General features: G+C 45.9%; 1 protein-coding gene across 1 annotated transcript in view; it reads left to right on the forward strand.

The window, feature by feature from the left end:
• Positions 1-14500, forward strand: part of LOC310771095 (ATP-dependent 6-phosphofructokinase, platelet type-like) — a 25813-nt gene extending 11313 nt beyond the window's left edge. The window contains exons 6-9 of the mRNA XM_083663766.1: positions 2420-2531; positions 8542-8641; positions 9378-9483; positions 13328-14500. Of these exons, the coding sequence (XP_083519892.1) occupies positions 2420-2531; positions 8542-8641; positions 9378-9483; positions 13328-13475 (466 nt within the window). The 3' untranslated portion in view covers positions 13476-14500. The remainder of the gene's footprint in view (positions 1-2419; positions 2532-8541; positions 8642-9377; positions 9484-13327) is intronic.
• The last annotated feature ends 486 nt before the right edge of the window (positions 14501-14986 follow it).

The raw sequence follows: 14986 nt of genomic DNA on the forward strand, positions 1-14986 counted from the left end.
TGTGTGTGTGTGTGTGTGTGTGTGTGTGTGTGTGTGTGTGTGTGTGTGTGTGTGTGTGTGAGTGTGTGTGTGTGTGTGTGTGTGTGTGTGTGTGTGTGTGTGTGTGTGTGTGTGTGTGAGTGTGTGTGTGTGTGTGTGTGCTCTGCGTCAGTATAGTATATGTAAAAGGAAAAGAGTCCTTAATACAAGGACAGATTCACAGTGGGACGAAAGCAGAACAGTGATGACGACTTCCTGCATGTCCTGCTGAGCCCGCCTGTCGCTCGTGTCACATAGAACCATTACTTATTGACCTTTCCCCATTATTACACGCTCATAAAGACAATTGTCATTAAAAACACGGAATTATTTTTGGCGTTGACAATAAAAGATCAATACTACTTTAAGTCAACTAAAAAGTGAAGGTACTTATCGAAGCTGAAATCTAAAATCTCATATCTGAAACCTCAACTGTGAGCTCCTGCACTCTGGGGTACCCTGTGACCTCCTGCACTCTGGGGTACCCTGTGAGCTCCTGCACTCTGGGGTACCCTGTGACCTCCTGCACTCTGGGGTACCCTGTGACCTCCTGCACTCTGGGGTACCCTGTGAGCTCCTGCACTCTGGGGTACCCTGTGAGCTCATGCACTCTGGGGTACCCTGTGAGCTCATGCACTCTGGGGTACCCTGTGAGCTCCTGCACTCTGGGGTACCCTGTGAGCTCCTGCACTCTGGGGTACCCTGTGAGCTCCTGCACTCTGGGGTACCCTGTGAGCTCCTGCACTCTGGGGTACCCTGTGACCTCCTGCACTCTGGGGTACCCTGTGAGCTCCTGCACTCTGGGGTACCCTGTGAGCTCCTGCACTCTGGGGTACCCTGCGAGCTCCTGCACTCTGGGGTACCCTGTGAGCTCCTGCACTCTGGGGTACCCTGTGAGCTCCTGCACTCTGGGGTACCCTGTGACCTCCTGCACTCTGGGGTACCCTGTAAGCTCCTGCACTCTGGGGTACCCTGTGAGCTCCTGCACTCTGGGGTACCCTGTGAGCTCCTGCACTCTGGGGTACCCTGTGAGCTCATGCACTCTGGGGTACCCTGTGAGCTCCTGCACTCTGGGGTACCCTGAGTACCTCTGGCCAATTATGCTTTTAAAGGCTGTTTCTGCTTTCCAGCCTTTTCGCCTGGTCTGTAGTCAGGGAACCGAGCCAGGTGGGGACTGGTCTGTAGTCAGGGAACTGAGCCAGATGGGGGCTGGTCTGTAGTCAGGGAACTGAGCCAGATGGGGACTGGTCTGTAGTCAGGGAACTGGGCCAGATGGGGGCTGGTCTGTAGTCAGGGAACTGAGCCAGATGGGGGCTGGTCTGTAGTCAGGGAACTGAGCCAGATGGGGACTGGTCTGTAGTCAGGGAACTGGGCCAGATGGGGGCTGGTCTGTAGTCAGGGAACTGGGCCAGATGGGGGCTGGTCTGTAGTCAGGGAACTGGGCCAGATGGGGGCTGGTCTGTAGTCAGGGAACTGAGCCAGATGGGGGCTGGTCTGTAGTCAGGGAACTGGGCCAGATGGGGGCTGGTCTGTAGTCAGGGAACTGGGCCAGATGGGGGCTGGTCTGTAGTCAGGGAACTGGGCCAGATGGGGACTGCATATTCCATCACTGGGCACACGTAGCCTGTGGAGATGGAAACAAGTTCTGGGTCTGGGGACACCAACATTTCTTCAGGTGACGCAGAGCCAACAGCTTCCTGTTGGCTGAGGTCAACATGTGGTCCGCCTCACTGTCCCATTGCAAGTGACTCTGGACGGTGACCCCCAGGACTTGAGAGGTCCCGTTTGATGCTATTTTGTAGCCGTTTAAAACATGTCTCATGGGTCTTTAAAACAACGTTAGGATTCTGTTTGAACATTATTATAATCATCTGTGGGACTTCTTTATCTTTTATTTCTTTATTTAACCTTTGTTTAGACAGGCAAGTCAGTAAGAACAAATTCTTATTTACACAGACGGCCTGTGGGCTCTGTCTGTCTATCGGCTCTGTCTGCCCCCTTTGTTAACTATGCATTGTTTTGAAGGGGCGGGGACCTCTGATAAGATGATCTGGTTAGATAGACCCATCTTTGATGCAGTTGACAATAAGGTTTGGGCTTCTGTATGGGCCGACGCTGTAAGCGGGCAAATGTAATGAGTGTGACTTTGTGAATGTCACAACATTACCAAAGTCAAAAATGGCTCGTTTCGAGACATCTTTTCCTTACATGGGTGGTGTGGATTTATCAGGGGACCATGTGTGATTTATGTCTTTATCAGGGGACCGTGTGTGTGTGTGTGTGTGTGTGTGTGTGTGTGTGTGTGTGTGTGTGTGTGTGTGTGTGTGTCTCTGTGTGTGTGTGTGTGTGTGTGTGTGTGTGTGTGTGTGTGTTGTGTCTGTGTGTGATGATGTGGTTACAGGAATGAGAGCTGCAATGAGAACTTCACCACAGACTTCATCTACCAGCTGTACTCTGAGGAGGGGCGGGGCGTGTTTGACTGCAGGAAGAATGTCTTGGGTCATATGCAGCAGGTCGGACACACACGCCCCCACACACACACACACACACACACACACACACGCACGCACGCACACAGACACACAGACACACACACACACGCACGCACGCACGCGCGCGCACGCACACACACACACACACACACACACAGACACACACACACACACACACACGCGCACACACACACACACAGACACACACACACACAGACACACACACACAGACACACACACACACACACACACACACACACACACACACACACACACACACACACACACACACACACACACACACACACATGCCCACACACGCCCACACACATGTTTGTACAGCTATCTTAATAAGGACAAGCGTTCCTACTGGTCCCTGAAATCCTTGCAAGTTTGTGAATTTGACAGGAAAAAAATGCTCGAAGGCCTTGATTTCTTTTCTAAATGGCCATGGGACATTGAAAGTGCTTGAATTTATATATTTTGTGCAAGAATAGAAATTGAAGTTATTTTGATATTTTTGAACTTAAAGGAACACTCCGCCCATTTTCAACCAGCTTTGTATCATTAGAACATCAGTAGTATATCAGAAAACTGTAAACGGTTTTGAAGTCTGTCATTTAATTTGACAGTTATTGAGTGTTAAAGTGTGGACCAGTGACATCACTGGTCCACACTAACTCAAATGAATAACTCATTAACTCAAATCAACTCTCAATAACTGTCAAACTATTCATCATTCATCTAGTTTGACAGTTATTGAGAGTTGATTTGAGTTAATGAGTTAATAACTTGAGTTAGTGTGGGTCCACACTTTAACACTCAATAACTGTCAAATTAAATGACAGACTTCAAAACAGTTTACAGTTTTCTGATATACTGCTGATGTTCTAATGATACGAAGCTGGTTGAAAATGGGCAGAGTGTTCCTTTAATTAGTACATTAGGCTACGTTCCGCTGTCTGTGCGCACGGCCTGCCTCAAGAAAGGCCAACGCTCACAAGTAGAAAGATGCAGGTTAAGATGCAGGTTAAGATGCAGGTTAAGATGCAGGTTAAACAGGTTAAACAGGTTAAACAGGTTAAACAGGTTAAACAGCCGTGTCTCAAACTATGCCGTGATGGGTCCTTGAATTTCAGCGAATTGGGCCTAGAAAGTCCTTGAAAAGTCCTTTGATGTTTTAGAAGGTGTGGGAACCCTGGGTCATTCATTGACGTAATACATTCCCTAGCCCAGCCATCCTCAAAGTCCGGACTCAAAGTCCGATCCGCATCTGGACCCAGACGCTGTCCTATCCGGACCGAGCCCTATAACCTACAAATCATTGAGAATTGTTACATTTTCACGGAGCTTTTCTATTTTAACCGGCACATGCTTTTCTAGCCTTTACGGGACTACTGGTTTATCTGCCAGGAAGCTCACAGACCAATGCATGCGCTGTAAATCATCACACGTGATGCTACTCAGCCAATCAAATATCCGATTTGATTCTGCCTGTTGCTTCCCAGTGCTGCAGGCGAGAGCGTGTCAGTCTGAGACACGGACGGAGGAGAGGCGAGAGACTCGGAGAAAGGCGAGAGACAGAAGTCATTTCACATGGCGTGCTCAAAAGAAACAAGTAGACCGCAACAACAAAGATTTAGTTTTAATCCGGAGCAGGCAGACTCTTAGATGTTCATTCATTGTTCTCACAAGCAGTTCAAAACCAGTATGTCTCATGTGAAGTGCGATGCGATCCTGACCTGTCTATGAAAGCGCCACACGAGCAAACACACTCAGATCCAGACTGAGGGCACACTCACACATTCACTGCCCAACGGCATGTGACGTTTGTATTGCGACAGACATACAGACAGATGGATAGAGACAGACACTGAGACAGACAGACAGATAGATAGAGACACTGAGACAGACAGACAGACAGACAGACAGACAGACAGACAGACAGACAGACAGACAGACAGACAGACAGATACATAGAGACAGACAGACAGACAGATAGATAGATAGATAGACAGATAGATACATAGAGACAGACGGACACTGAGACAGCCAGACAGCCAGACAGACAGACAGATAGATACATACATAGAGACAGTTTGCGGTCTTAAAGGGATACGCACACAAATGAGGGATATACATAGACACAAATGCTGCATCAGGTATCAAGGTTTTTATTATTTAAGTTAATCAATTAAGTTTAAGTTTAAGTTTAAGTTTAAGTTATCAATGGGTTAAGAGAAAAGGCGGAGTGTTCAAATGTGAAATGGAGTTAACAAAGGGAAGAACAGTTTTCTTTCTAAAATTAAAGCACTTTTAAGATGCAAATCTTTCCAAAGCACTCTGTTGTATGTTATTTTTAAATGCGGCCATTATTTTACTTGAGATGAGAAAAGAACATGTATGTACTTATTATTAGTGTAGGCTAGTTATTTATAAATAATCCAGTTAAATATGAAAACTGTAAATAAACATTGTTGATGTTTATTTTGATTTAACAGTCAGTCGTTGACTACATACAGACATTGTACCATTAGGCTGGGTTCACACCGGCGACCCAAGCCTTGCCTTTACCCACGCTTTTAAATAGGCGTCCGTTTTAGTCAACGAGGCTGTGTACATCGGCCGCCTGAGCGTGAACCCTGCATGTACCCACGCCTTGTCTGTGCCTTGCCGATTTTATCGTTTAGGCGTGAGTTCTATTTTCAAGCCGACAAGGCGCGTGCAGGCAGGCTTCTTCTGTCAAGCCATGAAAGAAAAATGCGACAATATCCGTGGGAAATGGCAAAGTCAACTGAATTTCAAAATAAAATGGAGTTACAACAGTGTTGAGCAGAGAGAGAGAGAGAGAGAGATTGACGGGTGGCTATCACGTGGGGCTTTCTCCCTGTCTGCAAACACATCTTCATGAGAGAGAATAGCCACCGAAGAAGCAAGATGGACAATGTTGTTGTGCCAGCACATATTCTTGCAAGATCACCTCTCTAAAATGTCTGACTATAGTCAGACCTGGTTATACATATCCAGCATCAATAGAACATTAAATATATCCGATTTATTTTACCTATGATAATTCGGGACCACACATAAAAAAATACAGTCGGGAGAGAGGAGAGGCGCTTGTGACTCGGCTCCAGGTTCAGCGTGGAATAGGCGTGCGGTGTGATCGCAAAAGCGTGTAACAGGTTCACGCCCAGCTCAAGGTCTGCAGGTGTAGGCGTGGGTTGAGGCAAGGCAAGGCGTAGGTTCTCTGTGTGAACTAAGCGTTAGGCTACTGCAATCATTGAAGTAGCCTAAGTTCAATGGCACTGAATCATAACGCAAGCTACGTCACAATGTTCCGGACCTTTGCTTGAGGACATTTTCTCTAACTGGACCTCTATGAATTTGAATTGAGTAGCCCTGCCCTAGCCCCTAACCTTCACCATCACAACTAAATGCTTCGCCCTAACCCTTTCCCCAACCTAAACACAATTCTAACCATTAAACTTAAGTCTTCAAACAGCTCTTTGAAGATGTGTGAGAAAGTGAGGACCAGCCAAAATGTCCTCACTTTCCTAATGTCCTCACTTCGCAGGTATAAAACTCACATTGGCCCTCACTAAGATAGCTGTACAAGAACAGACTCACTGCTGCATTTGCAGTTCCACTGGATTCATTTCTAGAGGCTTTGCAGGTGCATCGTAAATCTCCTACGACGACGACGACGACGACTGGAAGGTCCAAAAATAATCTCTGACATTATTTTACAACCAGGCCAGAAACAGAGAAAGTGCTGAGGCATCGTGTTGTGGCGCGGCTGCGCATCCATTCAGTGCCGTTCTGGATCCAGGGCGTCCGGGTAGTGTAGCAGTAGATTCCCTGCCTACCAATACGAGGGTCGCAGGTTCGCACCCCCGTGTTACCTCCGCCTCGGTCAGGCATCCGTACAGGGACGATTGGGTGTGTCTGCGGGTGGGAAGCCGGATTGGCGGGTATGTGTCCTGGTCACTGCACTAGCGCCTCCTCTGGTCGGTCGGGGCACCTGGTCGGGACAGAGGGGAACTGGTGGGAATATAGTGTGCTCCTCCCACGTGCTACGTCCTGCCGGTGAAGCTCCCCCTGTCAGGTGAAAAGAAACGGCTGGCAATTACTGTGCATGTGTCGGAGGAAGCATGGTGCTAGTCTCGGCTCTCCGCAGATCGGCAGAGGGCGGAGCAGCGACCGGGGCAGCAGGGGTAAAAATTGGCCAAGTACAATTGGGGAGAAAATGAAGAAAAATCTGGAAAAATGTAACGTTCTGGATCCAAAAAGGATCATCTCTGACACAGACTGTTGCTGCAGAGTCTCAACACTATTCTACTCGAAACCCTTAACCTGCATTGATTCGAATCAATTGAAATGAATGGATTGCCCACTCCGAGTAGGGAGTGAGTCCTTACCACAGGTGAGGTGAGGGAGTTTCTCTGGTCTCGTATTGTGTTCGCGTTACCACACCACTGTGACGAAGAGAGAGCTGAGCCAGAGGGCAAAGCTCTCAATCTACTGATCAATCTTACTCCCAACCCTCACCTATGGTCATGAAGGACGGGTTCTGACCCAAAGAACGGATACAAGCGGCCCAAATGGGTTTTCTCAGGAGGGTGGATGGCATCTGGGATAAGGTGAGAAGCTCAGTCATCCGTGAGGGACTCGGAGTAGAGCCGCTGTTCCTTCACGTAGAAAGGAGCCAGTTGAGGTGGTTCGGGCGTCTGGTAAGGATGCCACCTGGTCGCCTCCCTATGGAGGTGTTCCAGACACGTCCAGCTGGGAGGAGACCACGGGGCAGACCGAGGGCTAGGTGGAGAGATTATGGGCCCTATCGTCGTACAGGCGCTATCGTTTGCACAGCACTTTGCGCACCTCCTTATGCCACCTTCCCTGCGTCTTATGCTATCGTCTGCCTCCACCATCCAGTATTGCGCTGGGTTGATTTTCAACGATAGCCTACATTGCAGAAAAAACACACACCTTGATTTAAAAATTTGAATTTGTTTGTCATGGTTTTACTAGGCTACATCATTCCCGACCATACTTGTTGGGTGTGTAACAGTAGATTACTTTTGAGAAAGTTGTGCCGGCCAGTACAGTAACCTCTTTCACCTGCAATTGCACGCAGGTAAGACCAGCTTCTCCACAGCGCGGATGGCGTGACCGCAGTCAATAGCTTCACCCGAGTGGACAATTCTAATATAGGCTATTGAAATAGGCTAGAATAAAGTTCTCACACATCCCTCCCTACCCTATTAAAGAAACAAATATTTGTACATGTGTAGAAGGAAATGACTAATCACAGTAAGTGCATGGACGCTTTGGGACATACAGTAATAACACCATGGGGATATTCACTGCGTAACTGCGTGGCAGCCCTTTGGTGTGTTTCTAATGGAATATTGTGTATCTACTGTATATTGAATCTGATCTTTTTCATCCTTGTTTTGTTTTGTAGCATTGTGCTTTAGAAGACTATTGGCCTGCTTGTCATGTATCAAGTCTGCCTTTCTTATCTCTAATTCCCCTTGCCCTATGTCTCAGTAAAAGCACCCTGCACTCAGCGTGACGTGACGCTGTGGCTTGTAAGGGGGATGATCCCACCTGTGATAAGGGGGATGGACATGATCCCACCTGTGAATACTTTTGGGCATAAACACGCCTATATGGAGGTTTGCGCCGAGGTGACGCCAAGTGCAGCGCGACAACACGCCCACAATTAGCGTTGCGCGCGGCGCTATTCGGGCGCAAAATGTGCGTTAACGCAAAATGAACGCCTTTGCGACGATAGAGCCCTAGATCCCCACGCTGGCCTGGGAACGCCTCGGGATCGCCCAGTCAGAGTTGGCTAACGAGGCCAGGGAAGGGGACATTTGGGGTCCCCTGCTGCAACTGCTACCCCCGCGCCCCGACTCCCGATAAACGGCTGAAGATGGATGGATGATTTTATTGTATTGATAATGTTCTCCTGAAATCAGAGCATGAGTGAAGGAACATTAAATATTTTGTTTTGTTTTCAAAGGGAGGAGCTCCGTCTCCATTTGATAGAAACTTTGCCACCAAAAGTGCTGCTAAAGCCATGCAGTGGATCACAAAGACTCTCAAGCAGTCTTATAAAGGAGGTAAATCTTTTTTTTTTACTTTACCGTTTTTTTGTATGATATGAGTGTCATATTTGTTTTTTTGGACACTGTCATAACTCATTGGGAGTTTGAGTGAGTGAGCATCTGGGAATATATGGAAAAATAATTTGGCAATTTCTTCTTCTACTTCTTTTGAAATTGAACAGAAAGGTTTGGGAAAATGTTGCTGTGGTTTTAGAGCCCTGTCACTTCACATACTCTTATTATATACTATTTTATTATTGCTATGAAGAATTACAATCCGTTTATTGTCTTTCAGTACAATCGTGATGATGATATATTGATATCGTGATGCAAAATCCTGCTGTCTAAATTGAAGACAAGCCCATTTTATAAAAAAACAAAATTGGTATGAAATATTTTCAGAAATATTACTTGAAAATTTTCTGCTGAACACAAACTACCATTCCCTTAAAAGCACAGTGCAAATAACCTTGTTGGCTAGGGACACCTGGGTGCTAATAGCATCTGCGAATAAAAAAAATCCCTATGATTATCGTGATGTCGATTTTAACGCTCTACGAAGAATAATCGCCATACATTACACGTGACATGGTATAGTTAGATGACCAAAATCACACACCAAAATCAACAAATCAAGAAATTCAGGTGTGATAAATGTTTGGGATTTTTGAATTTGAAGCTGTGAACTGTGTGTGTGTGTGTGTGTGTGTGTGTGTGTGTGTGTGTGTGTGTGTGTTTGTTTTCAACACAGGCAAAGTGTTTGCGAACTCGGAGGACACGGCGTGCCTGCTGGGGATGCAGCGCAGAACCATGGTGTTCCAGCCGGTGTCGCAGCTCCGAGACGAGACCGACTTTGTGTAAGAAATAAATGATCATTTAGATCAATCTATTTTTATTTTTTATTTTTTGGGGGGGGCATTCTTGCCTTCATCGGATAGGACAGTAGATTGACTGGAAAGGTGGGGAGAGAGGGGGGGGGGATGACATGTGGCAAAGGACCAAAGCCACACTGAACTGCTTCTGTTCTATTTTCCAAGCATGCAGCGCGCAACAGCCGACGTGCCAGGCATGAAGTCAATGCAATTGGGGGGGGGGGGGGGGGGGGGGGTGTCAAAAATAATCGATTATAAGATGCATCGCGATGCGGACCTGCACGATTGTGCATCGATTCATTTGTCGATTATTTAAAAAAAAAATATATATATATATAATCAAATAAAATATAATGGAAGTACATGCAGTTGTTTTATTTTAATTATGGATCATAATACAATGCAATTCTAAATGCACTTTTATTTTAAAAGTAGCCACACAGTGAGAAAAAAGAAAGTGAGAAAAAAAATCATGTATTCGGGAAAAAAAGTGATGCATCGATTTAAGATGCATCGAGATGCATCGATAATCGTTATCGAATCAAATCGTAGCCCTCTGAATCGTAATCGAATCGAATCGTGAGGCCAGTGAAGATTCACAGCCCTGGGGGGGAGGGGGGGGGGCTGCGGGGGGGCCGGAGTAGCAGCTCTTAGCCAGGCACCGAGCAAAAGAGTGCGTTTCTGCTGTGACCGGTTTAGCATGACACTCAGCTCCAGTGTGACTGTAGCATGGCTTTGGCGTATGGTTGGCTTAGGCAGAACTGAAGCTTGAGATTGGCGCAAGCTGAACTGACGCTTAACCGGTCACACCAGGAGCAGTCTCTTTTCCCCCAGCGTCTTGCTCGGCGCGCCTTGAACCCGCCCACATCTCCCAATTGAATTCATGCCTGGCAGCTTCTCAAGCTTCACGCATCACGCGTGGAAAATAGGACTGAATCCTGAACGATGGCTTCAGCGCAGCTTCGGCGTGGCGTGGCGTGAGGCCGGTGTGAACGGTCTCACCTGTTAACACGGATGCTGAAATGAAACTGGGTGGTTTCAGCGTGACTTTGGCGTATGGTGTGAACGGCCACTTAGCCTTCGTTCACACCGGGGCACTATTCAGAAGCGGAGCTGAAGCTGCGCTAAACAGAAGCTGGGTGTCACGCTAAAACCAGTCACACAAGAAGCACTCTCTTTTCCTCAGCGCCTCACTCGGTGCTGCCTTCCCCTGCCCACAACTTGCATTGATTTCATGTCTTCTTCAAGAAGAAGACGCCAGCGCCATCCTGAACTGTTGTTTAGAAAGAATCCACCCAGGTCGACCCGTTTTTATTTATTTATATATAATTAAAAATGTTTATCAGCCTCGCTGACTCTCAATACTCTGTGCCCGTGACTGCAAGACTGCGTCCGGTAACAGCGGGTGAGTTTGAAATTTGGGTGTGACACTTGTAAAGTCCAGCGCGGATGACCTCTTTGTAGCTTGACAACTAATTGTGAACCCCGGCTGCTTGTCTCATAAAGGACGCTGGATTCAGGTCGTATCTATGAATGTGAATATACCAGCATTCTGAGAAGGGCTAGGCCAAACCTATTTTAGTCTTAATCTTCATCAAAGCAAAGACAGCTTCATATTAATTATTATCAGTTTAATCAGTGGTTATTGACAAAATCTTACATTTATTATTGACAAAGTATATATCATAACGTAGTAGTAATAACATCAATGTTGACTGGAAATTAAAGCGGCGCTAGACAACTTTTGACATGTCGGCACCTCCATATGGCAGAGGGAGGTAACTGAAGACTCAAAATCTTGAAATCATATCAGGTCACCTGATGTTTTTCTTTTTGTATTTCACTTACAAGTTTTGATTTGATTCCCCACCAAAATTTCATTTGGCATATCAGGTGAATCTACGCCTACGGCATCTTGTTGCCAACTTGGCGGCTTTTCAGCCCCCCCATAGAGAGCCACAGGAATGAGTCCGGAAGTATTTTCTGGCTTCTTCAGTGAAAAAGTCTATGGGGTTTTAGAATGGGGATTTCACTTAAATGCATAAAATAAGGTCTGTGGTTAACAAAGGTTTTTGGAAACGCGAACCTGTGTTCTGCATGATAATCTTCACAAACGTGAACGACTTTTATGACTTTTGGAACTTAAATGCGTTTTTTTTAAACGCAATTTTTTATAAAATGCTTCAAAACGCATAAAAGTTATTCACGTATGTGAAGAGTATCATGCAGAACCCAGGTTTGTGTTTCCATAAACTTTTGTTAACCACACACCTTATTTTATGCATTTCAGTGAAATCACCATTCTAAAACCCCATAGACTTTTCCCCTGAAGAAACAAATCCTACAAAAAGCCTACAAAATACGTCATCCCTGCGGTACTCTATTGACAAATGAATTTCTCAAAAACAACTTGCAACAAATCTGCCGATTTTCTGACAATGAGGAAATGTGTTAATGTGTTGAATCCCAAAGCATTTGGCGATAAATTGGCAGTTTGAGGTCTGATGGGTCAGAGTGCTTTCCACACACTCTGCTGAGAGTGGGGACTCTGGGCTCTATTCTCCCCCTGGCCTTAAAGTGGCCTTACGCGCTAAACTGGCCTTAAATGCAAAAAACACGCTTCACACTTGCCTGCCGCTGACTCGGGGAGATACCGTCATGTTTTTACGCCCCGAAATGCATTTTAGGCTCGCGTGGCGCAGTGCCAGAATAGGCCAGAATGGGCGTTTCGGCCTTAAATACCAGCCTAAAGCGATCTTCCCAACGGGCGTTAATTTTGCGGTTAACGCTTTTCAAAACCAGGCCTAAATTGGTGGGATTCAATGTATATATATTAATAGAAAGCGAATAAAAAATAGCTGAATAATAAAATGGGTGCTGGTGGAACGAAATTCAACTTCAAATAGAGCAGCATCACTGAGCGCGGCTCAGTACGCTGCGTAATTACGCACGCAGTAGCCCCGCAGCGGAGGTGCAGGAGAGCCCGAAAATGGATACGCATACATCCACAACAGCATGAAAGCTGAACAACATTCATGGCATTAACACACATACATACCGTTCCCATTATTTGAGCCGCGGCAGCATTAATTGCACACTTTTTATTATGTCCTATAGGTCTAATAACTGTTTGTTTCTTTGTTTTGGTCTCGGGCTGAGTGAGTGTTTGTGACAACGGCGGGCGACTTGAGCTCGGTCCGCGTCTCAGGCGGGTTGGGTTGGGTCGCATTAGATTTTTTTAGGACCGTTGAGAACTCTACATGACTGCCATCAAGAAAGGAGGACAGCACTCCAAGTTGAATATTTTTATTGCCACACAGACATTTGGGCAGCAGCCCTTCTTCAGCGTGTGTGCGGGAGAGGTGTTTAGGCTATGATCTGTGATGTGCTGAGATCTCCAAATTGGCATGGAGAGATGACAGCATGCAGCCGCAACCGGACTGGAGTAGCTCCGTGGAACGGAAGCTTGGAAGGGAAGAATGTGATTGGTTTACTTGAGATCACCAATGGCCACACTTGTGAATAATTGTACGCTTAAAAAGGCGCAGTGAAATGGTTAGCGCCGCGCACGCTGGCGTTTACAGTCACGGAAAAATTAGGGAATGTGTGTGACCACGCCCACTAATAGCGCTGCGCCCAGCCATAAATGCAAATTTAAGGCCAGGGGGAGAATAGAGCCCTACATGTATTATGCAAATTAGAGTATGATGTCATGATTTTTTTCATGATGGCAAAAAAAAGTTGCCAGCACTTGTCTGAACTTAGTGATTTTTTTTTTTACCTTGCCTCGTGCAACTTTAACACTTTATTTGTGTGTGTGTCTCCTCAGCCACAGGATCCCCAAGGAGCAGTGGTGGCTGAAGCTGCGTCCGCTGATGAAGATCCTGGCCAAGTACAAGACCAGCTACGACGTGTCTGACTCAGGCCAGCTGGAGCACGTGAGCCGGGTCCGCCCCAGAGCCACCGACGCCATCTGAACCGAACCACACTGCGCCACTCCACGCCACGCTCCCTGCAGCAGAGAGTTTCTCTCCAACTGAAAACAAACACTGCAACAACTCATCTTCACAAAACGATCGCTCGATCGACCCTTGATTTAAAACAAATTATGGTAATTTTTTTTAAGGATAATAGGTAATTTGGCTAACTTGCTTGGCAAAATGACAAATATTTTCAGAATGGGTCCTCTCTATTTTAGAGATATTGATTGTTGAGCATCTCCAAAATGGATAGTGGTTTGGAATAAAGTCTACAAGTAGCCTCAAAAAGCTCGCCAGCTATCTCAGTGACATATTGTGATGTAACTGTATTTTCTAGTCATTTCTCCAAAGTGATTATGAAATGAATGGAAACACTCCTGAACACTACTGATGTAGAATTATTCAAGTAAAGTTTTAGCCCTGAAAATAGATTTATCTACATTCTTTTAAGCTAGCTGGCTAACCGAGCATCTATGCTACGTCAACAAAGCATTGTGTGTCAACGTTATATCCAGCTCCTGTGATTTTTTATTATTTTCTACAGCACTTTGAGTCCCATATTTAATGCAAAAGCTGCTTATAAAGAGAAAACACATGCCAGAATGCAATTAATTTGAAGCCTTGTTTGGCGTAAACACTGACACTTTAGTGTCCACGGATTGTAGCTATAGCTTGATAAACAAGTATCATGCAAAGGGAAAGAGTCGACCATCTTGATCATAATGTTCAAGCCTTTTGGGAATTAAACATTATGCGAAAGTAGGACGTAAAATTGTATTTTGTACAAGGCGTTAGGACGAGCTGGCCGTGTGTGTCCCGTCACCTGCTAAGTGTGTGCGAGTGTGTGTTGTGTTGTCACTTTTGCCATTCTTATCCACCCTGAACTTTGTGTGTAGCATCTCAAAGTGATCATTTATCTTCAGAATAGGTGCTGTTGTTGTTGTTGTTTTGGAGGATGTCTGTGAACCCTGTATGCAATTGAACATTGTTTCAATGTGCTGGCGGTGTGATACGATACGAGTGTCCTGTCACTGAGTAATAAAGCATTTATTGTGATGACAGTTATCAAATGTGTTGGTGTTGTGATTATTCCGCTGAAGAAATGGGACTGCTGCTGTCAATTAGGCAGTGGTGGAAAGTATCTTATGTATATTTACTCAATTACTGTACTTTTTGACTTCGAGTATATGTAGGCTACATTTTGTGAGGCGTTCTACTTGTCCTTCACTAATTTCAGAGGAATGTTTTTTTACTTTTTCCCAGACAATTGGACTCGAGTCATAGGGACTCGGACTCGAGTCGACTCGAGTCGCAAATTTGACGACTTCTGACTCGACTCGGACTTGGAAGGTAAATACTTGAAACTCGACTCGGACTTGGAAGAAAATGACTCGAAACTCGACTCGGACTTGTGACAAGATCAGCCGAGTGCACCAGCTGGGCGTACGCCTAGGTTTACACGCTACGTCCGATGTAGAACTCAAAGTTACGACTAACTTAATTTTATG

Source organism: Poromitra crassiceps (genome assembly GCF_964638095.1).
Source record: "Poromitra crassiceps genome assembly, contig: HAP1_SCAFFOLD_352, whole genome shotgun sequence".
NCBI classification, from domain to species: Eukaryota; Metazoa; Chordata; class Actinopteri; order Beryciformes; family Melamphaidae; genus Poromitra; species Poromitra crassiceps.